General features: G+C 47.2%; 1 protein-coding gene across 2 annotated transcripts in view; it reads right to left on the reverse strand.

The window, feature by feature from the left end:
• LOC115116597 (chloride intracellular channel protein 5-like) overlaps positions 1–24,491 on the reverse strand; it is a 73,368-nt gene that overhangs the window by 18,034 nt on the left and 30,843 nt on the right. The window contains exon 1 of one of the 2 annotated variants that reach the window (XM_065026111.1): positions 16,193–16,583. The exons of the other annotated variant lie outside the window; for it this stretch is intronic. Within the exon in view, the coding sequence (XP_064882183.1) occupies positions 16,193–16,246 (54 nt within the window). The 5' untranslated portion in view covers positions 16,247–16,583. Of the gene's footprint in view, positions 1–16,192; positions 16,584–24,491 lie in introns of those variants that run through there. 2 annotated transcript variants of the gene reach the window in all.

The raw sequence follows: 24,491 nt of genomic DNA on the forward strand, positions 1-24,491 counted from the left end.
TAGCTAGCTATTGCAGTATGGGGTGTGGAGGTCAGGCTAGCTAACGTGTGTAATATGGGGTGTGGAGGTCAGGCTAGCTAGCTGTGTAATATGGGGTGTGGAGGTCAGGCTAGCTAGCTATTGCAGTATGGGGTGTGGAGGTCAGGCTAGCTAGCTATTGCAGTATGGGGTGTGGAGGTCAGGCTAGCTAGCTGTTAAATATGGGGTGTGGAGGTCAGGCTAGCTAGCATGTGTAATATGGGGTGTGGAGGTCAGGCTAGCTAGCTAGTGTAGTATGGGGCAGGAGGGTCAGGATAGCTAGTGTAGTATGGGGTGTAGAGGTCAGGATAGCTAGTGTAGTATGGGGTGTAGAGGTCAGGATAGCTAGTGTAGTATGGAGCAGGGAGGTCAGGATAGCTAGTGTAGTATGGGGCAGGGAGGTCAGGATAGCTAGTGTAGTATGGAGCAGGGAGGTCAGGATAGCTAGTGTAGTATGGGGCAGGGAGGTCAGGATAGCTAGTGTAGTATGGGGCAGGGAGGTCAGGATAGCTAGTGTAGTATGGGGCAGGGAGGTCAGGATAGCTAGTGTAGTATGGGGCAGGGAGGTCAGGATAGCTAGTGTAATATGGAGCAGGGAGGTCAGGATAGCTAGTGTAGTATGGGGCAGGGAGGTCAGGATAGCTAGTGTAGTATGGAGCAGGGAGGTCAGGATAGCTAGTGTAGTATGGGGCAGGAAGGTCAGGATAGCTAGTGTAGTATGGGGCAGGGAGGTCAGGATAGCTAGTGTAGTATGGGGTGTAGAGGTCAGGATAGCTAGTGTAGTATGGAGCAGGGAGGTCAGGATAGCTAGTGTAGTATGGGGCAGGGAGGTCAGGATAGCTAGTGTAGTATGGGGTGTAGAGGTCAGGATAGCTAGTGTAGTATGGGGCAGGGAGGTCAGGGAGGTCAGGATAGCTAGTGTAGTATGGGGTGTAGAGGTCAGGATAGCTAGTGTAGTATGGAGCAGGGAGGTCAGGATAGCTAGTGTAGTATGGGGCAGGGAGGTCAGGATAGCTAGTGTAGTATGGGGTGTAGAGGTCAGGATAGCTAGTGTAGTATGGGGCAGGGAGGTCAGGGAGGTCAGGTCAGGGTATGGGGCAGGGAGGTCAGGATAGCTAGTGTAGTATGGAGCAGTGAGTCAGGATAGCTGTGGATAGCTAGTGTAGTATGGAGCACGGAGGTCAGGATAGCTAGTGTAGTATGGGGTGTATGGAGTATGGAGCAGGGAGGTCAGGATAGCTAGTGTAGTATGGGGCAGGGAGGTCAGGATAGCTAGTGTAGTATGGGGTGTAGAGGTCAGGATAGCTAGTGTAGTATGGGGCAGGGAGGTCAGGGAGGTCAGGATATCTAGTGTAGTATGGGGCAGGGAGGTCAGGATAGCTAGTGTAGTATGGAGCAGTGAGGTCAGGATAGCTAGTGTAGATAGCTAGTGTAGTATGGAGCACGGAGGTTAGGATAGCTAGTGTAGTATGGGGCAGGGAGGTCAGGATAGCTAGTGTAGTATGGAGCAGGGAGGTCAGGATAGCTAGTGTAGTATGGGGTGTAGAGGTCAGGATAACTAGTCTAGTATGGAGCAGGGAGGTCAGGATAGCTAGTGTAGTATGGGGTGTAGAGGTCAGGATAACTAGTCTAGTATGGAGCAGGGAGGTCAGGATAGCTAGTGTAGTGTGGGGTGTAGAGGTCAGGATAGCTAGTGTAGTATGGAGCAGGGAGGTCAGGATAGCTAGTGTAGTATGGGGTGTAGAGGTCAGGATAACTAGTCTAGTATGGAGCAGGGAGGTCAGGATAGCTAGTGTAGTGTGGGGTGTAGAGGTCAGGATAGCTAGTGTAGTATGGAGCAGGGAGGTCAGGATAGCTAGTGTAGTATGGGGTGTAGAGGTCAGGATAACTAGTCTAGTATGGAGCAGGGAGGTCAGGATAGCTAGTGTAGTATGGAGCAGGGAGGTCAGGATAGCTAGTGTAGTATGGGGTGTAGAGGTCAGGATAGCTAGTCTAGTATGGAGCAGGGAGGTCAGGATAGCTAGTGTAGTGTGGGGTGTAGAGGTCAGGATAGCTAGTGTAGTATGGGGTGTAGAGGTCAGGATAGCTAGTGTAGTATGGGGTGTAGAGGTCAGGATAGCTAGTGTAGATTGATCGACCACTGTATCTGATGAGCCATTGCCTCTCTGTACCATGCTGACTAGACTGTATGCCAATGCCCCCCCTGTAGTGAAGCTTCTGTCTATGTGTGTGTGTGTGTGCGTGTGCGTGTGCGTGCGTGAAGCTTCTACAAGTGCATTGTTTGTTGCTGAGCTGAGTTCTATGGGTCCTGTGGTAACACAATACACTGCTGATCATAGTCAACATCTAGAACACTGAGGACAATAGAACACGCTATAGAGGGACAGCAGGGCAGAGGACTGACCCTAATACACTGACCTGTACTATTCAAACACTTAATTTGCTCACTGCATCAATTTTTAAACATTTAGTGTACTTGAGGTTTAAAAGGCTTCCATCGTTTTTAAATTTCCACTTTTAAATTTCAGACTTTATTTTTCCTTTAACTAAAAATGTATCCACTGCTACAAATTTATAATCCAAATTAATTATTCACATTTCCTGTTGCCGCAGGATTATTTTCCTGCTGTAGGAGACTGGCTCAGATTAAGATCCTACATCTGTAGGGCGTTCCTTGACTAAACTGACCAATACAAAAGCAGGATCAAGGAGTTAGGAGCCAGCTAACTTGTCTAAATATTCAGAAAAACTTTTTTTTTTCAAATCAACCAAAAACACAAATCAAAAGTGAGCTTTCTTATGAACCAGAAAAGGAGTAGTTGTTTTGGGTTATTGCTCCTATTCTGTATATGGAACAAAATTATAAATGCAACATGCAACAATGTTAAAGATTTTACTGAGTTACAGTTCATATGAGGAAATCAGTCCATTGAAATGAATCCATTAGACCCTAATCTATGGATGTAACATGACTGGGAATACAGATGGATACACAGTGTACTTACATATACAGTATTCAGACTCCTTGGCATTTTCTGCATTTTGTTACATTACAGCCTTGACTTTTTTCCCCTCCTCATCCGTGAGAATGAAAAGCAAAAACTGTTGTTTTTTTTAGAAATTTTTGCAAATGTATTTAAGTAAAAAACAAGAAATACCTTATTTACATAGACCTTTTTCTATGACACTCGAAATTGAGCTCAGGTCCATCCTGTTTCCATTGATCACCTTGATGTTTCTACAGCTTGATTTTCTATAACTTGATAGGAGTCCACCTGTGCTATATTCAATTGATTGGACATGATTTGGAAAGGCACACACCTGTCTATATAAGGTCCCACAGTTGAGAGTGAATGTCAGACCAAAAACCAAGCCAAGGAATTGTCCGTAGAGCTCAGAGACAGGATTGTGGCGAGGCACAGATCTGGGGAAGGGTATCAAAACATTTCTGCATCATTGAATGTCCCCCATCATTCTTAAATGAAAGAAGTTTAGAACCACCAAGACTCTTCCTAGAGCTGGCCGCCCGGCCAAACTGAGCAATCGTGGGAGAAGGGCCTTGGTCAGGGAGATGACCAAGAACACGATGGTTACTCTGACAGAGCTCCAGAGTTCCTCTGTGGAGATGGGAGAACCTTCCAGAAGGACAATCATCTCTGCAACACTCCACCAATCAGGCCTTATGGTAGAGTGGCCAGACGGAAGCCCCTCATCAGTGAAGGGCACATGACATCCCTCTTGGAGTTTGCCAAAAAGCACCTAAAGGTGAGAAGCAAGATTCTCCGGTCTGATGAAACCAAGATTGAACTCTTTGTGTGTCACGTGTCACGCCTGGAGGAAACCTGGCACCATCCCTACTGTCAAGCATGATGGTGGCAGCATAATGCCGTGGGGATGTTTTTCAGTGGCAGGTACTGGGAGACTAGTCAGGATCGAGGGAAAGATGAATGGAGCAAAGTACAGAGATCCTTGATGAAAACCTGCTCCAGAGCACTCAGGACTTCAGACTGAGGTGAAGGTTCACCTTCCAACAGAACAACGACCCTAAGCACACAGCCGAGACAATGCAGGAGTCTCTGAATGTCCTTTAGTGGCCCATCCAGAGCCCGGACTTGAACCCGATCGAACATCTCTGGCGGGACCTGAAGATAGCTGTGCAGCGACTCTCTTCATCCAACCTTGAAAGGATCTGCAGAGTAGAATGGGAGAAACTCCCCAAATATAGGTGTGCCAAGCTTGTAGCGTCACACCTAAGAAGAATCGAGACTGTAATTGCCTGCCGAAGGCGCTTCAACAAAATACTGAGTAAAGGGTCTGAATATTTATGTTAATGTGATATTTGCTTTGTCATTATGGGATATTGTGTAGATATATATATGGGGGGGGGGAAACATTTCATCCATTTTTTAAATAAGGCTGTAACGTAACAAAATGTGGAAAAAGTCAAAGGGTCTGAGTACTTTCTGAATGCACGGTATGTTGGCCACAAACACCTTTAAATAAGGCTGTAACGTAACAAAATGTGGAAAAAGTCAAAGGGTCTGAGTACTTTCTGAATGCACGGTATGTTGACCACAAACACCTTTAAATAAGGCTGTAACGTAACAAAATGTGGAAAAAGTCAAAGGGTCTGAGTACTTTCTGAATGCACGGTATGTTGGCCACAAACACCTTTAAATAAGGCTGTAACGTAACAAAATGTGGAAAAAGTCAAAGGGTCTGATAAAATCTGAATGCACGGTATGTTGACCAAAACACCTTTAAATTGCTGTAACTGTAACAAAATGTGGAAAAAGTCAAATGCTATTTTCTGAATGCACGGTCTGTTGTTTAAATAAGGCTGTAACGTAACAAAATGTGGAAAAATCCCAAGGGTCTGAGTACTTTCTGAATGCACGGTATGTTGGCCACAAACACCTTTAAATAAGGCTGTAACGTAACAAAATGTGGAAAAAGTCAAAGGGTCTGAGTACTTTCTGAATGCAGTATGTTGGCCAGTTTAAATAAGGCTTAACGTAACAAAATGTGGAAAAAGTCAAAGGGTCTGGTACTTTCTGAATGCACGTCATGTTGGCCACAAACACCTTTAAATAAGGACTGTGGTAACAAAATGTGGAAAAAGTCAAAACTGTATATTTTAGAATGCCTTTTTATTGACCACAAACACCTTTAAATAAGGCTGTAATGATCAAAATGTGGAAAAAGTCAAAGGGTCTGAGTACTTTCTGAATGCACGGTTTATGCCACAAACACCTTTAAATAATGGCTTATTTAACAAAATGTGGAAAAAGTCAAAGGGTCTGAGTACTTTCTAATGCAGGGACAAACACCTTTAAATAAGGCTGTAACGAAAAAATGTGGAAAAAGTCAAAGGGTCTGGTACTTTCTGAATGCACGGTATGTTGGCCACAAACACCTTTAAATAAGGCTGTAACGTAACAAAATGTGGAAAAAGTCAAAGGGTCTGAGTACTTTCTGAATGCACTATGTTGGCCACAAACACCTTTAAATAAGGCTGTAACTAACAAAATGTGGAAAAGTCAAAGGACTGAGTACTTTCTGAATGCACCTCTGTTGGCCAAAACACCTTTAAATAAGACTGTAACGTAACAAAATGTGGAAAAAGTCAAAGGGTCTGAGTACTTTCTGAATGCACTGATGTTGGCCACAAACACCTTTAAATAAGGCTGTAACGTAACAAAATGTGGAAAAACTCAAAGACTGAGTACTTTCTGAATGCACGGATGTTGACAAACACCTTTAAATAAGGCTGAACGTAACAAAATGTGGAAAAAGTCAAAGGGTCTGAGTACTTTCTGAATGCACGGTATGTTGGCCACAAACACCTTTAAATAAGGCTGAACGAACAAAATGTGGAAAAGTCAAAGGGTCTGAGTACTTTCTGAATGCACGGTATGTTGGCCACAAACACCTTTAAATAAGGCTGTAACGAACAAAATGTGAAAAAGTCAAAGGGTCTGAGTACTTTCTGAATGCACGGTATGTTGGCCACAAACACCTTTAAATAAGGCTGTAACGTAACAAAATGTGGAAAAAGTCAAAGGGTCTGAGTACTTTCTGAATGCAGGACTGTTGACAAACACCTTTAAATAAGGCTGTAACGTAACAAAATGTGGAAAAAGTCAAAGGGTCTGAGTACTTTCTGAATGCACAGACTGACAAACACCTTTAAATAAGGCTGTAACGTAACAAAATGTGGAAAAAGTCAAAGGGTCTGAGGAATGCACTGATGACAAACACCTTTAAATAAGGACTGTAACGTAACAAAATGTGGAAAAAGTCAAAGGGTCTGAGTACTTTCTGAATGCAGGATGACCACAAACACCTTTAAATAAGGCTGTAACGAACAAAATGTGGAAAAAGTGAAAGGGTCTGAGACTGACTGAATGCACGGACTGGCCACAAACACCTTTAAAGGAAGGCTGTAACGTAACAAAATGTGGAAAAAGTCAAAGGGTCTGACCTTTCTGAATGCAGGACTGTTGGCCACAAACACCTTTAAATAAGGACTGTAACGAACAAAATGTGGAAAAAGTCAAAGGGTCTGAGTACTTTCTGAATGCACGGTATGTTGGCCACAAACACCTTTAAATAAGGCTGTAACGTAACAAAATGTGAAAAAGTCAAAGGGTCTGAGTACTTTCTGAATGCAGGATGTTGGCCACAAACACCTTTAAATAAGGCTGTAACGTAACAAAATGTGGAAAAAGTCAAAGGGTCTGAGTACTTTCTGAATGCACTGATGACAGACAAACACCTTTAAATAAGGCTGTAACGTAACAAAATGTGGAAAAACAAAGGGTCTGAGTACTTTCTGAATGCAGGAAGGTTGACCACAAACACCTTTAAATAAGGCTGAACGAACAAAATGTGGAAAAAGTCAAGGGTCTGAGTACTTTCTGAATGCACTGAGGAAGGACCACAAACACCTTTAAATAAGGCTGTAACGTAACAAAATGTGGAAAAGTCAAAGGGTCTGGACTGAATGCACGGTATGTTGACAAACACCTTTGAATAAGGCTGTAACGTAACAAAATGTGAAAAAGTCAAAGGGTCTGAGTACTTTCTGAATGCACGGTATGTTGACCACAAACACCTTTAAATAAGGCTGTAACAGACTAACAAAATGTGGAAAAACTGTCAAAGGGTCTGACCTTTCTGAATGCACGAAGACAGACTGACCACAAACACCTTTAAATAAGGCTGTAACGTAACAAAATGTGGAAAAAGTCAAAGGGTCTGAGTACTTTCTGAATGCACGGTATGTTGACCACAAACACCTTTAAATAAGGCTGAACGTAACAAAATGTGGAAAAAGTCAAAGACTGAGTACCTGAATGCAGGACTTGACCACAAACACCTTTAAATAAGGCTGTAACGTAACAAAATGTGGAAAAAGTCAAAGGACTGAGTACAGACTGAATGCACGGAAGGACTGACAACAAACACCTTTAAATAAGGCTGTAACAGACTGAACAAAATGACTGGAAAAAGTCAAAGGGTCTGAGTACTTTCTGAATGCAGGATGAAGACAGACAAACACCTTTAAATAAGGCTGTAACGTAACAAAATGTGGAAAAAGTCAAAGGGTCTGAGTACTTTCTGAATGACTGATGTTGACCACAAACACCTTTAAATAAGGCTGAACGTAACAAAATGTGGAAAAGTCAAACTGAGTACTTTCTGAATGCACGGTATGTTGACCACAAACACCTTTAAATAAGGCTGTAACGTAACAAAATGTGGAAAAAGTCAAAGGGTCTGAGTACTTTCTGAATGCACGGTATGTTGACCACAAACACCTTTAATAAGAATTGACCTCACAAGAAGCATTTTGCTACACGCCAAATAAAATCTGATAGCCATGTGTATGTGACCCAATAACATTTGATTTGATCAAGGTATTTCTGTGCATTCAAATTGCAATCAATAAAATGCTATTGTGTTCACTGTCTGTAGTTTATGCCTGCCAAATACCATAATCCCACCGCCACCATGGGGCACTCAGTTCACAACATTGACATACACTAACTGCTCGTCTACAGGACGCCATACACGTGGTCTACAGTTGTGAGGCCAGTTGGACATGCGGTTTACGGTAGAGAAATGAATGCTCAATTCTCTGGTGGATGGTCCTGCAGTCAGCATGCCAAATGCACGCTCCCTCAACTTGAGACTGTGGCATTGTGTTGTGTGACAAAACTGTATATTTTAGTTTGGCCTTTTTATTGTCCTCAGAACAAGGTGCACCTGTGTAATGATCATGCCGTATAATCAGCTTCTGTTTATGCCACACCTGTCAGTTGGATGGATTATTTTGACAAAGGATCAAATGCTCACTAACAGGGATGTAAAGAAATGTAAGAAAAATTATATTTTTGTGCGTATGGAACATTTCTGGGAACTTTTATTTCAGCTCATGAAACCACCACTTTACATGTTGTGGTTTTGTTGTTCAGTATATTATAGCCCTCTGTACAACGACTAATATTACAGCTAAACTAAATAGACTGAGGAAGGACTGATGACAGACTGACCTGAGGAAGGACTGATGACAGACTGACCTCTGAGGAAGGACTGAAGACAGACTGACCTCTGAGGAAGGCTGAAGACAGACTGACCTCTGAGGAAGGCTGAAGACAGACTGACCTCTGAGGAAGGACTGATGACAGACTGACCTGAGGAAGGACTGAAGACAGACTGACCTGAGGAAGGACTGAAGACAGACTGACCTGAGGAAGGACTGATGACAGACTGACCTCTGAGGAAGGACTGATGACAGACTGACCTCTGAGGAAGGACTGATGACAGACTGACCTGAGGAAGGACTGAAGACAGACTGACCTGAGGAAGGCTGAAGACAGACTGACCTCTGAGGAAGGACTGATGACAGACTGACCTCTGAGGAAGGCTGAAGACAGACTGACCTCTGAGGAAGGCTGAAGACAGACTGACCTCTGAGGAAGGACTGAAGACAGACTGACCTCTGAGGAAGGCTGAAGACAGACTGACCTCTGAGGAAGGCTGAAGACAGACTGACCTCTGAGGAAGGACTGAAGACAGACTGACCTGAGGAAGGACTGATGACAGACTGACCTCTGAGGAAGGACTGATGACAGACTGACCTGAGGAAGGACTGAAGACAGACTGACCTGAGGAAGGACTGAAGACAGACTGACCTCTGAGGAAGGACTGATGACAGACTGACCTGAGGAAGGACTGAAGACAGACTGACCTGAGGAAGGACTGAAGACAGACTGACCTCTGAGGAAGGACTGATGACAGACTGACCTCTGAGGAAGGCTGAAGACAGACTGACCTCTGAGGAAGGCTGAAGACAGACTGACCTCTGAGGAAGGACTGAAGACAGACTGACCTCTGAGGAAGGCTGAAGACAGACTGACCTCTGAGGAAGGCTGAAGACAGACTGACCTCTGAGGAAGGACTGAAGACAGACTGACCTCTGAGGAAGGCTGAAGACAGACTGACCTCTGAGGAAGGCTGAAGACAGACTGACCTCTGAGGAAGGCTGAAGACAGACTGACCTCTGAGGAAGGCTGAAGACAGACTGACCTCTGTGACCTCTGAGGAAGGCTGAAGACAGACTGACCTCTGTGACCTCTGAGGAAGGCTGAAGACAGACTGACCTCTGAGGAAGGCTGAAGACAGACTGACCTCTGAGGAAGGCTGAAGACAGACTGACCTCTGAGGAAGGCTGAAGACAGACTGACCTCTGAGGAAGGCTGAAGACAGACTGACCTCTGAGGAAGGCTGAAGACAGACTGACCTCTGTGACCTCTGAGGAAGGCTGAAGACAGACTGACCTCTGTGAAGGACTGAGGAAGGCTGACAGACTGACCTCTGAGGAAGGACTGAAGACAGACTGACCTCTGAGGAAGGCTGAAGACAGACTGACCTCTGTGACCTCTGAGGAAGGCTGAAGACAGACTGACCTCTGTGACCTCTGAGGAAGGCTGAAGACAGACTGACCTCTGAGGAAGGACTGATGACAGACTGACCTCTGAGGAAGGCTGAAGACAGACTGACCTCTGAGGAAGGACTGACAACAGACTGACCTGAGGAAGGACTGATGACAGACTGACCTCTGAGGAAGGACTGATGACAGACTGACCTCTGAGGAAGGCTGAAGACAGACTGACCTCTGAGGAAGGCTGAAGACAGACTGACCTCTGAGGAAGGACTGAAGACAGACTGACCTCTGAGGAAGGCTGAAGACAGACTGACCTCTGAGGAAGGCTGAAGACAGACTGACCTCTGAGGAAGGACTGAAGACAGACTGACCTCTGAGGAAGGACTGAAGACAGACTGACCTCTGAGGAAGGACTGAAGACAGACTGACCTCTGAGGAAGGACTGAAGACAGACTGACCTCTGAGGAAGGACTGATGACAGACTGACCTCTGAGGAAGGCTGAAGACAGACTGACCTCTGAGGAAGGACTGATGACAGACTGACCTCTGAGGAAGGCTGAAGACAGACTGACCTGAGGAAGGACTGACGACAGACTGACCTGAGGAAGGACTGATGACAGACTGACCTCTGAGGAAGGCTGAAGACAGACTGACCTCTGAGGAAGGACTGATGACAGACTGACCTCTGAGGAAGGACTGATGACAGACTGACCTGAGGAAGGCTGAAGACAGACTGACCTCTGAGGAAGGACTGATGACAGACTGACCTGAGGAAGGACTGATGAACAGACTGACCTGAGGAAGGACTGACAACAGACTGACCTGAGGAAGGACTGACAACAGATTGACCTGAGGAAGAACTGACAACAGACTGACCTGAGGAAGAACTGACAACAGACTGACCTGACAACAGACTGATCTGACAACAGACTGACCTGACAACAGACTGACCTGACAACAGACTGACCTGAGGAAGGACTGACAACAGACTGACCTGAGGAAGGGCTGACAACAGACTGACCTGAGGAAGGACTGACAACAGACTGACCTGAGGAAGGGCTGATAACAGACTGACCTGAGGAAGGGCTGATAAGACTGACCTGAGGGGTTGACAAGACTGACCTGAGGATGATGGCCTGACAACAGACCAACAGGGTACAAAGCACAGGATTAAACTCAACTGGAATGACCTGAGGTTCATTGGAGAGATGACAGTTTGTTCAAATCCAAAACATTTACAATCAAATAAGAGGAAGTTGCCCAGGTTTGTTATGGTGCGTGTCCACTACCCACAGTCCCTTGGGGTGAATAAACTCCAGGCTAGTCATGGATTCTCAGAGCAGTGGTTCAGCAGATCTGATAGACTGACCTGCACCAACCTGATATTAGGGCACTGGACTGAACTGACCTGATGAACCTACTACAACTCTCATCTCCTCTTACCAAAGACACCAGGATGTTTACCATGAGGGTGCCATGGTTTGTTTTGATAGTACCCACTGTCCACAGTACGCTTGGGTGAATAAATTCCAGGTCAATCCCCTTGTCTTAGAAGAGAGATTTAGTTGAGGCTAAAGCACTGTGAGCTGTCTAATGTTAAGTAGTATCAGAATCTCTTCAAATCAATAGTCCTCTTCCAGACCTTAATGTGTGAACCTCCTCTTCCAGACCTTAATGTGTGAACCTCCTCTTCCAGACCTTAGTGTGTGAACCTCCTCTTCCAGACCTTAATGTGTGAACCTCCTCTTCCAGACCTTAATGTGTGAACCTCCTCTACCCTTTAACATGTGTGAACCTCCTCTACCCTTAATTTTTAACATGTGTGAACCTCCTCTTCCAGACCTTAATGTGTGAACCTCCTCTTCCAGACCTTAGTGTGTGAACCTCCTCTTCCTGACCTTAATGTGTGAACCTCCTCTTCCAGACCTTAGTGTGTGAACCTCCTCTTCCAGACCTTAGTGTGTGAACCTCCTCTTCCAGACCTTAGTGTGTGAACCTCCTCTTCCAGACCTTAGTGTGTGAACCTCCTCTTCCTGACCTTAATGTGTGAACCTCCTCTTCCAGACCTTAATGTGTGAACCTCCTCTTCCAGACCTTAATGCGTGAACCTCCTCTTCCTGACCTTAATGTGTGAACCTCCTCTTCCAGACCTTAGTGTGTGAACCTCCTCTTCCAGACCTTAGTGTGTGAACCTCCTCTTCCTGACCTTAATGTGTGAACCTCCTCTTCCAGACCTTAATGTGTGAACCTCCTCTTCCAGACCTTAATGTGTGAACCTCCTCTTCCTGACCTTAATGTGTGAACCTCCTCTTCCAGACCTTAATGTGTGAACCTCCTCTTCCTGACCTTAATGTGTGAATCTCCTCTTCCAGACCTTAATGTGTGAACCTCCTCTTCCAGACCTTAATGTGTGAACCTCCTCTACCCTTTAACATGTGTGAACCTCCTCTACCCTTAATTTTTAACATGTGTGAACCTCCTCTTCCAGACCTTAATGTGTGAACCTCCTCTTCCAGACCTTAATGTGTGAACCTCCTCTTCCAGACCTTAATGTGTGAACCTCCTCTTCCTGACCTTAATGTGTGAACCTCCTCTTCCTGACCTTAATGTGTGAATCTCCTCTTCCAGACCTTAATGTGTGAACCTCCTCTTCCAGACCTTAATGTGTGAACCTCCTCTTCCAGACCTTAATGTGTGAACCTCCTCTTCCTGACCTTAAAGTGTGAACCTCCTCTTCCAGACCTTAATGTGTGAACCTCCTCTTCCTGACCTTAATATGTGAATCTCCTCTTCCAGACCTTAATGTGTGAACCTCCTCTTCCTGACCTTAATGTGTGAGCCTCCTCTTCCAGACCTTAATGTGTGAATCTCCTCTACCCTTTAACATGTGTGAACCTCCTCTTCCTGACCTTAATGTGTGAATCTCCTCTTCCTGACCTTAATGTGTGAACCTCCTCTTCCTGACCTTAATGTGTGAACCTCCTCTTCCAGACCTTAGTGTGTGAACCTCCTCTTCCAGACCTTAATGTGTGAACCTCCTCTTCCAGACCTTAATGTGTGAACCTCCTCTTCCTGACCTTAGTGTGTGAGCCTCCTCTTCCAGACCTTAGTGTGTGAATCTCCTCTACCCTTTAACATGTGTGAACCTCCTCTTCCAGACCTTAATGTGTGAACCTCCTCTTCCAGACCTTAGTGTGTGAGCCTCCTCTTCCAGACCTTAATGTGTGAACCTCCTCTTCCTGACCTTAATGTGTGAGCCTCCTCTTCCTGACCTTAATGTGTGAACCTCCTCTTCCAGACCTTAATGTGTGAATCTCCTCTTCCTGACCTTAATGTGTGAACCTCCTCTTCCAGACCTTAATGTGTGAATCTCCTCTTCCAGACCTTAATGTGTGAGCCTCCTCTTCCAGACCTTAGTGTGTGAGCCTCCTCTTCCAGACCTTAATGTGTGAACCTCCTCTTCCAGACCTTAATGTGTGAACCTCCTCTTCCAGACCTTAATGTGTGAATCTCCTCTTCCAGACCTTAATGTGTGAGCCTCCTCTTCCAGACCTTAGTGTGTGAGCCTCCTCTTCCTGACCTTAATGTGTGAACCTCCTCTTCCAGACCTTAATGTGTGAACCTCCTCTTCCAGACCTTAGTGTGTGAGCCTCCTCTTCCAGACCTTAGTGTGTGAATCTCCTCTTCCTGACCTTAGTGTGTGAATCTCCTCTTCCTGATTTTAATATGTGGGTCCTTTAACATGTGTGATGTGAGTTCGCTTGGATCCTATGAGATGCAGCGCTGGTCCATGTGATGTCTGTCACTCCGTCTATATAGGGCAGGTCCCCCAGGGCAGCATGGGGAACAGATGCAACATGTCTGGTTCTCAGCCTTGGACTCTCTGTTTTTTACCTTCAGGTCATAGTTCTTAAAACAAGGGTCGTGTACAGTGGAGAACAGTCAGTGATGTGTCTGTTGTCCCCTGAGAACATGTCAGCTGTGTCAGTGATGTGTCTGTTGGTAGGATAGTGTGTATGAGGATATAGAGTAGATAAGGTAGGGTAGTGTCTACCGAGGATATACAGTAGATAAGGTAGGGTAGTGTGTACCGCTGTAGCCACAGGGCAGGTTGGAGAAGGCTGTGTTACTCTGCCAGCAACACCTAGAGTATTGGTGTCTCCTGGGTCAACCTCAGCAGAACCTGTTGCTACTGTAACTCTAACCCTACTATTACAACACACACTGTCCACTACGACACTACATAACACACACACTGTCCACTACGACACTACATAACACACACACTGTCCACTACTACACTACAGAACACACACACTGTCCACTACTACACTACATAACACACACACACACACACACACACACACTGTCCACTACTACACTACAGAACACACACACACACACACACACTGTCCACTACTACACTACAGAACACACACACACACACACACTGTCCACTACTACACTACAGAACACACACACACACACACACACTGTCCACTACTACACTACAGAACACACACACACAAACACTGTCCACTACTACACTACAGAACACACACACACACACTGTCCACTACTACACTACAGAACACACACACACACACACACAGTCCACTACTACACTACAGAACACACACACACACACACACAGTCCACTACTACACTACAGAACACACACACACACACACACTGTCCACTACTACACTACAGAACACACACACACACACACTGTCCACTACTACACTACAGAACACACACACTGTCCACTACTACACTACAGAACACACACAGACACACACTGTCCACTACTACACTACAGAACACACACACACACTGTCCACTACTACACTACAGAACACACACACACACTGTCCACTACTACACTACAGAACACACACACACACACACACACACTGTTCACTACTACACTACAGAACACACACACACTGTCCACTACTACACTACAGAACACACACACACACACACACACACTGTCCACTACAGAACACACACACACACACACTGTCCACTACTACACTACAGAACACACACACACACTGTCCACTACTACACTACAGAACACACACACACACTGTCCACTACTACACTACAGAACACACACACACACACTGTTCACTACTACACTACAGAACACACACACACACACACACACTGTCCACTACTACACTACAGAACACACACACACTGTCCACTATTACACTACAGAACACACACACACACACACACACACACACACACACACACGCACTGTCCACTACTACACTACAGAACACACACACTGTCCACTAATACACTACAGAACACACACACACACTGTCCACTACTACACGACAGAACACACACACACACACACACTGTCCACTACTACACTACAGAACACACACACTGTCCACTACTACACTTCAGAACACACACACACTGTCCACTACTACACTACAGAACACACACACACACACTGTTCACTAATACACTACAGAACACACACACACTGTCCACTACTACACTACAGAACACACACACACACACACTGTCCACTACTACACTACAGAACACACACACACACACACACACTGTCCACTACTACACTACAGAACACACACACACTGTCCACTAATACACTACAGAACACACACACACACTGTCCACTAATACACTACAGAACACACACACACACTGTCCACTACTACACTACATAACACACACACACACACACACTGTCCACTACTACACTGCAGAACACACACACACTGTTCACTACTACACTACAGAACATACACACACACACACTGTCCACTACTACACTACAGAACACACACACACACACACTGTCCACTACTACACTACAGAACACACACACACACACACACTGTCCACTACTACACTACAGAACACACACACACACACACTGTCCACTACTACACTACAGAACACACACACACACACACTGTCCACTACTACACTACAGAACACACACACACTGTCCACTACTACACTACAGAACACACACACACACTACACTACAGAACACACACACACACACACACTGTCCACTACTACACTACAGAACACACACACTGTCCACTACTACACTACAGAACACACACACACGCACCACACACACACACACACACACACTACACTACAGAACACACACACTGTCCACTACTACACTACACACACCTGTCACACACATCTTACCTTGACAAAAAGCTCTATCTCAGGGTCTCTGTCTTCTCCGTTTGGTGAGGTCATGTCTGTCTTTCTGACAGGCTGTCTGTCCGTCCTTCGAGTTTACTGTCCCCTTACGTTGCAGTAAGAGCCAAATCTGCACGTCTTCAAAATCAAGTCCCATCCACAGTCCTGAAGCCTACATCCTCCTGTCTGTTCTGATGACAGAACTCATTGTGACTGCTCTCCTGGTCCTGGCTCAGTCCTTAGGTTAGGATGCTTTGTTCTGTACTGCTCCGCAGCTCTCCCTTCCTCCTGTTTCCTCCACAATGTTGTCAGGAAGGATGTGAAACAGGTACCAGGTAGTAACAGGTGTAGACCAGGCGTGACTCTGATTTGGCCCTAGCTACAGCTGAGTGATGAGAAGCAGATAACTCTGACTGGCACACACAGAGAGAGAGGGAGGGGAACAGAACAGGTGGCAGATTATAGCAAGGGGGCGGAGCTCTGTACCCCTCACTCACTCAGTCCATCTCTCTCTCTTTCTCTCTTTCTCTCTCTCTCTCTCTCTATCTCTCTCTCTTTCCCTCTCTCTCTCTCTCTCTCTCTCTCTCTCTCTCTCACTTCACCAACTCTCTCCCTCACCTCTTGCACACTTCACCCTCCTCTCTTTCTCTCCCCTCTCGTCTCCCTTCCTCCATCTCTCTCTCTCTATCCCCCTCAGCATCACTGAAAACTCATTACTTTCGTCATTGAAATCAGGTCAGGTACAGCGCCTCCTCTCTGAAGGCTGTGTGGTCACTTGTTCAATGATCTTTGCATGACATTCTAGTCACAAACAAAAACAGGTGTTAGATAGGGAAATAAGCTGCATCTCTTTTGACTGAGTCCGTACTATAGAAGTATTACATCTGCTCTGACTTCTATAAATCTGAATGATAACCTTCAACCTAGTCTGAAATCATACCCTTCAACCTAGTCTGAAATCACACCCTTCAACCTAGTCTGAAATCACACCCTTCAACCTAGTCTGAAATCACACCCTTCAACCTAGACTGAAATCACACCCTTCAACCTAGACTGAAATCATACCCTTCAACCTAGTCTGAAATCATACCCTACAACCTAGTCTGAAATCACACCCTTCAAACTAGTCTGAAATCATAGCCTTCAAACTAGTCTGAAATCATAGCCTTCAACCTAGTCTGAAATCATACCCTTCAACCTAGTCTGGAATCAAACCCTTCAACCTAGTCTGAAATCACACCCTTCAACCTAGTCTGGAATCACACCCTTCAACCTAGTCTGAAATCATACCCTTCAACCTAGTCTGAAATCACATACTTCAAACTAGTCTGAAATCACACCCTTCAACCTAGTCTGAAATCACACCCTTCAACCTAGTCTGAAATCATACCCTTCAACTTTGTCTGAAATCATACCCTTCAACCTAGTCTGAAATCATACTCTTCAACCTAGTCTGAAATCACACCCTTCAACCTAGTCTGAAATCACACACTTCAACCTAGTCTGAAATCACACCCTTCAACCTAGTCTGAAATCACACCCTTCAACCTAGTCTGAAATCAAACCCTTCAACCTAGTCTGAAATCACACCCTTCAACCTAGTCTGGAATCACACCCTTCAACCTAGTCTGAAATCATACCCTTCAACCTAGTCTGAAATCATACCCTTCAACCTAGTCTGAAATCATACCCTTCAACCTAGTCTGAAATCACACACTTCAACCTAGTCTGAAATCATACCCTTCAACTTTGTCTGAAATCATACCCTTCAACCTAGTCTGAAATCACACCCTTCAACCTAGTCTGAAATCACACCCTTCAACCTCCAAATCCTAGAATTCTAAATAAATTAACCCCTTAGAGTAACTATAATCTCGTAGATAAACAGGTGAACACTTCCCCCAGCAGCAGAGAGAGAGAGAGAGAGAGAGAGAGAGAATCATGTATATTTAATGTGTGTTCACAGTTCTGCCTGGCAGGCTAACTAGCACAGCTTATATCTGATCTGACAGAGAGAGGAATCCTGTTACATTATTCATGCTTGGATTTGGTTTTAGCTGCTGGGGACTCTAACCCAGAGGCCTCGGTTTCTGCTGCATGGGGACTCTATCCCAGGGGCCTCAATATTTTTACTGCATGGGGACTCTAACCCAGGGGCCTCGGTTTCTACTGCATGGGGACTCAAGGTGTCTGCTGGTGAGGACTCTAACCCTGGGGCCTCAATTTGTCTGCTGGTGAGGACTCTAACCCTGGGGCATCAATGTGTCTGCTGGTGAGGACTCTAACCCTGGGGCCTCAAGGTGTCTGCAGGTGAGGACTCTAACCCTGGGGCCTCAAGGTTTCTGCTGCATGGGGACTAACCCTGGGGCCTCAAGGTGTCTGCTGCATGGGGACTAACCCTGGGGCCTCAAGGTGTCTGCTGGTGGCGACTATAACCCTGGGGCCTCAAGGTGTCTGCTGGTGACGACTCTAACCCTGGGGCCTCAATGTGTCTGCTGGTGAGGACTCTAACCCTGGGGCCTCAATGTGTCTGCTGGTGAGGACTCTAACCCTGGGGCCTCAAGGTTTCTGCTGCATGGGGACTAACCCTGGGGCCTCAAGGTGTCTGCTGCATGGGGACTAACCCTGGGGCCTCAAGGTGTCTGCTGGTAACGACTCTAACCCTGGGGCCTCAAGGTGTCTGCTGGTGACGACTCTAACCCTGGGGCCTCAATGTGTCTGCTGGTGAGGACTCTAACCCTGGGGCCTCAATGTGTCTGCTGGTGAGGACTCTAACCCTGGGGCCTCAAGGTTTCTGCTGCATGGGGACTAACCCTGGGGCCTCAAGGTGTCTGCTGCATGGGGACTAACCCTGGGGCCTCAAGGTGTCTGCTGGTAACGACTCTAACCCTGGGGCCTCAAGGTGTCTGCTGCATGGGGACTAACCCTGGGGCCTCAAGGTGTCTGCTGGTGGCGATTATAACCCTGGGGCCTCAAGGTGTCTGCTGGTGACGACTCTAACCCTGGGGCCTCAAGGTGTCTGCTGCATGGGGACTAACCCTGGGGCCTCAAGGTGTCTGCTGGTGGCGACTATAACCCTGGGGCCTCAAGGTGTCTGCTGGTGACGACTCTAACCCTGGGGCCTCAAGGTGTCTGCTGCATGGGGACTAACCCTGGGGCCTCAAGGTTTCTGTAAATGACCAATATAGGTAGAAAGATCTAGAGCATGTGAACAACAACAACTGCTCTGACTGTAAGGGATGATAATGTCCTCTACATACGAACCTCCCACCCTATTACCGCTTCATCCCTGAATATATGAAATATTTATTCACAGGTATAATTACTACCTTTCATCACACAGGTCTCTATCCTGATGGAAGGCTCGGTTGGATTAACCCTGGAGAGAGAGACAACACCCCCCTCTAGTGGTCGACTGACACACTGCTCTTCAGAGTGAACAAGGGCACATGCCTCTTCAGAGTGAGATTGTCGCTACATTGCATAGCAGCGGTTTTACGAGCTCCTGGTTAATTATGCATTTTTTAAATATCAGAACTTTTTTCTACATAGAGCTTTTCTTTGGAGAAGGAAGTCTGCCCAACCGTTTCTACCTAGCCAGATCAACCCAATTCTACCTACCTACCCAGATCAACCCAATTCTACCTACCTAGCCAGATCAACCCCATTCTACCTACCTAGCCAGATCAACCCAATTCTACCTAGCTACCCAGATCAACCCCATTCTACCTACCTAGCCAGATCAACCCCATTCTACCTACCTAGCCAGATCAACCCCATTCTACCTACCTAGCCAGATCAACCCAATTCTACCTACCTAGCCAGATGAACCCCATTCTACCTATCTAGCCAGATCAACCCCATTCTACCTACCTAGCCAGATCAACCCAATTCTACCTACCTAGCCAGATCAACCCAATTCTACCTACCTAGCCAGATCAACCCCATTCTACCTACCTAGCCAGATCAACCCCATTCTACCTACCTAGCCAGATCAACCCCATTCTACCTACCTAGCCAGATGAACCCCATTCTACCTATCTAGCCAGATCAACCCCATTCTACCTACCTAGCCAGATCAACCCAATTCTACCTACCTAGCCAGATCAACCCCATTCTACCTACCTAGCCAGATCAACCCCATTCTACCTACCTAGCCAGATCAACCCAATTCTACCTACCTAGCCAGATCAACCCCATTCTACCTACCTAGCCAGATCAACCCAATTCTACCTACCTAGCCAGATGAACCCCATTCTACCTATCTAGCCAGATCAACCCCATTCTACCTACCTAGCCAGATCAACCCAATTCTACCTACCTAGCCAGATCAACCCAATTCTACCTACCTAGCCAGATCAACCCAATTCTACCTACCTAGCCAGATCAACCCCATTCTACCTACCTAGCCAGATGAACCCCATTCTACCTATCTAGCCAGATCAACCCCATTCTACCTACCTAGCCAGATCAACCCAATTCTACCTACCTAGCCAGATCAACCCCATTCTACCTACCTAGCCAGATCAACCCCATTCTACCTACCTAGCCAGATCAACCCCATTCTACCTACCTAGCCAGATCAACCCCATTCTACCTACCTAGCCAGATGAACCACATTCGACCTACCTAGCCAGATGAACCCCATTCTACCTACCTAGCCAGATCAACCCCATTCTACCTACCTAGCCAGATGAACCCCATTCTACCTACCTAGCCAGATCAACCCCATTCTACCTACCTAGCCAGATGAACCACATTCGACCTACCTAGCCAGATGAACCCCATTCTACCTACCTAGCCAGATCAACCCCATTCTACCTACCTAGCCAGATGAACCCCATTCTACCTACCTAGCCAGATCAACCCCATTCTACCTACCTAGCCAGATCAACCCCATTCTACCTACCTAGCCAGATCAACCCCATTCTATCTACCTAGCCAGATCAACCCCATTCTACCTACCTAGCCAGATCAACCCCATTCTACCTACCTAGCCAGATCAACCCCATTCTACCTACCTAGCCAGATCAACCCCATTCTACCGACCTAGCCAGATCAACCCCATTCTACCGACCTAGCCAGATCAAACCAATTCTACCTACCTAGCCAGATCAACCCAATTCTACCAAGCTAGTCAGATCAGCTGTATTCTACCAAGCTAGCCAGATCTCTCTCTCACACACAGACACACACACACACACACACACACACACACACACACACAGACACACACACATACACAACCCTAACCCCAACTCCCTACCTCCCAGTCAGAGTGAAACCATGGTGAGAAGGTGTGGCAGATTTCACAACAGCTTTTATGAAGGTCCTAGCTGGTCCTAGCTGTGTCATAAAACAGACAGGAACAGTAATCACGTTGAAGTCTAGAGACTGCCAAAGGTGTGTCCCAAATAGCACCCTATTCCCAAGAGACTGAATGGGCTTTCAGAATAGCTCACCACTGGGAGACAAAGAGGCTAGGATACATTGGGAGACAGGGGGCTAGGATACACAGAGACAGGGGGCTATGATACACAGAGACAGGGGGCTAGGATACAATTTAACACTGAGAGACAGGGGGCTAGGGTACACAGAGACAGGGGGCTAGGATACACAGAGACAGGGGGCTAGGATACAATTTAACACTGAGAGACAGGGGGCTAGGATACAATGTAACACTGGGAGACAGGGTGCTAGGATACACTAACATGGAGAGACAGGGGGCTAGAATACACTGTAACACTGGGAGACAGGGGGCTAGGATACACTGGGAGACAGGGGGCTAGGATACACTGGGAGACAGGGGGCTAGGATACACTGGGAGACAGGGGGCTAGGATACACTGTAACACAGAGACAGGGGGCTAGGAAACACTGGGAGACAGGGGGCTAGGATACACTAACACTGACAGACAGGGGGCTAGGATACACTGTAACACTGAGAGACAGGGGGCTAGGATACACTGGGAGACAGGGGGCTAGGATACACTGTAACACAGAGACAGGGCGCTAGGATACACTTACACTGAGAGACAGGGGGCAAGGATACACTGTAACACTGAGAGGCAGGGCGCTAGGATACACTAACACTGAGAGACAGGGGGCTAGGATACACTGTAACACTGAGAGGCAGGGCGATAGGATACACTAACACTGAGAGGCAGGGGGCTAGGATACACTGTAACACTGGGAGACAGGGGGCTAGGATACACTAACATGGAGAGACAGGGGCTAGGATACACTTGGAGACAGGGGCTAGGATACACAGAGACAGGGGCTAGGACACACTGGGAGACAGGGGGCTAGGATACACTGGGAGACAGGGGCTAGGATACACTGGGAGACAGGGGCTAGAATACACTGTAACACTGAGAGGCAGGGGCTAGGATACACTGGGAGAAAGGGGGCTAGGTTACACAGAGACAGGGGGCTAGGATACACAGAGACAGGGGGCTAGGATACACAGAGACAGGGGGCTAGAATACACTGAGAGACAGGGGGCTAGGATACACTGTAACACTGAGAGACAGGGGGCTAGGAAACACTAACACTGAGAGACAGGGGGCTAGGAAACACTAACACTGAGAGACAGGGGGCTAGGATACACTGTAACACTGGGAGACAGGGGCTAGGATACACTGGGAGACAGGGGGCTAGGATACACTGGGAGACAGGGGGCTAGGATACACTGTAACACTGGGAGACAGGGGCTAGGATACACTGGGAGACAGGGGGCTAGGATACACTGGGAGACAGGGGGCTAGGATACACTGGGAGACAGGGGGCTAGGATACACTGGGAGACAGGGGCTAGGATACACAGGGAGAAAGGGGGCTAGGATACACTGTAACACTGGGAGACAGGGGGCTAGGATACACTGGGAGACAGGGGGCTAGGATACACTGGGAGACAGGGGGCTAGGATACACTGGGAGACAGGGGGCTAGGATACACTGGGAGAAAGGGGGCTAGGATACACTGTAACACTGGGAGACAGGGGGCTAGGATACACTGTAACACTGGGAGACAGGGCGCTAGGATACACTGTAACACTGGGAGACAGGGGGCTAGGATACACTGTAACACTGGGAGACAGGGGGCTAGGATACACTGCGAGACAGGGGGCTAGGATACACTGGGAGACAGGGGGCTAGGAAACACTGAGAGGCAAGGGGCTAGGATACACTGTAACACTGGGAGACAGGGGGCTAGGATACACTGAGAGGCAAGGGGCTAGGATACACTGTAACACTGGGAGACAGGGGGCTAGGAAACACTGAGAGACAGGGGCTAGGATACACTGTAACACTGAGAGACAGAGGGCTAGGATACACTGTAACACTGGGAGACAGGGGGCTAGGATACACTGCGAGACAGGGGGCTAGGATACACTGAGAGACAGGGGGCTAGGATACACTGTAACACTGAGAGGCAGGGCGATAGGATACACTAACACTGAGAGGCAGGGGCTAGGATACACTGTAACACTGGGAGACAGGGGGCTAGGATACACTAACATGGAGAGACAGGGGGCTAGGATACACTTGGAGACAGGGGCTAGGATACACAGAGACAGGGGCTAGGATACACTGGGAGACAGGGGCTAGGATACACTGTAACACTGGGAGACAGGGGCTAGGATACACTGGGAGACAGGGGGCTAGAATACACTGTAACACTGAGAGGCAGGGGGCTAGGATACACTGGGAGAAAGGGGCTAGGATACACAGAGACAGGGGCTAGGATACACAGAGACAGGGGGCTAGGATACACAGAGACAGGGGGCTAGAATACACTGAGAGACAGGGGCTAGGATACACTGTAACACTGAGAGACAGGGGGCTAGGAAACACTAACACTGAGAGACAGGGGGCTAGGAAACACTAACACTGAGAGACAGGGGGCTAGGATACACTGTAACACTGGGAGACAGGGGGCTAGGATACACTGGGAGACAGGGGGCTAGGATACACTGGGAGACAGGGGGCTAGGATACACTGGGAGACAGGGGGCTAGGATACACTGTAACACTGAGAGACAGGGGGCTAGGAAACACTAACACTGAGAGACAGGGGGCTAGGAAACACTAACACTGAGAGACAGGGGGCTAGGATACACTGTAACACTGGGAGACAGGGGCTAGGATACACTGGGAGACAGGGGGCTAGGATACACTGGGAGACAGGGGGCTAGGATACACTGGGAGACAGGGGGCTAGGATACACTGTAACACTGGGAGACAGGGGGCTAGGATACACTGTAACACTGGGAGACAGGGCGCTAGGATACACTGTAACACTG

Source organism: Oncorhynchus nerka, linkage group LG13 (assembly GCF_034236695.1).
Source record: "Oncorhynchus nerka isolate Pitt River linkage group LG13, Oner_Uvic_2.0, whole genome shotgun sequence".
Classification (NCBI taxonomy): Eukaryota; Metazoa; Chordata; class Actinopteri; order Salmoniformes; family Salmonidae; genus Oncorhynchus; species Oncorhynchus nerka.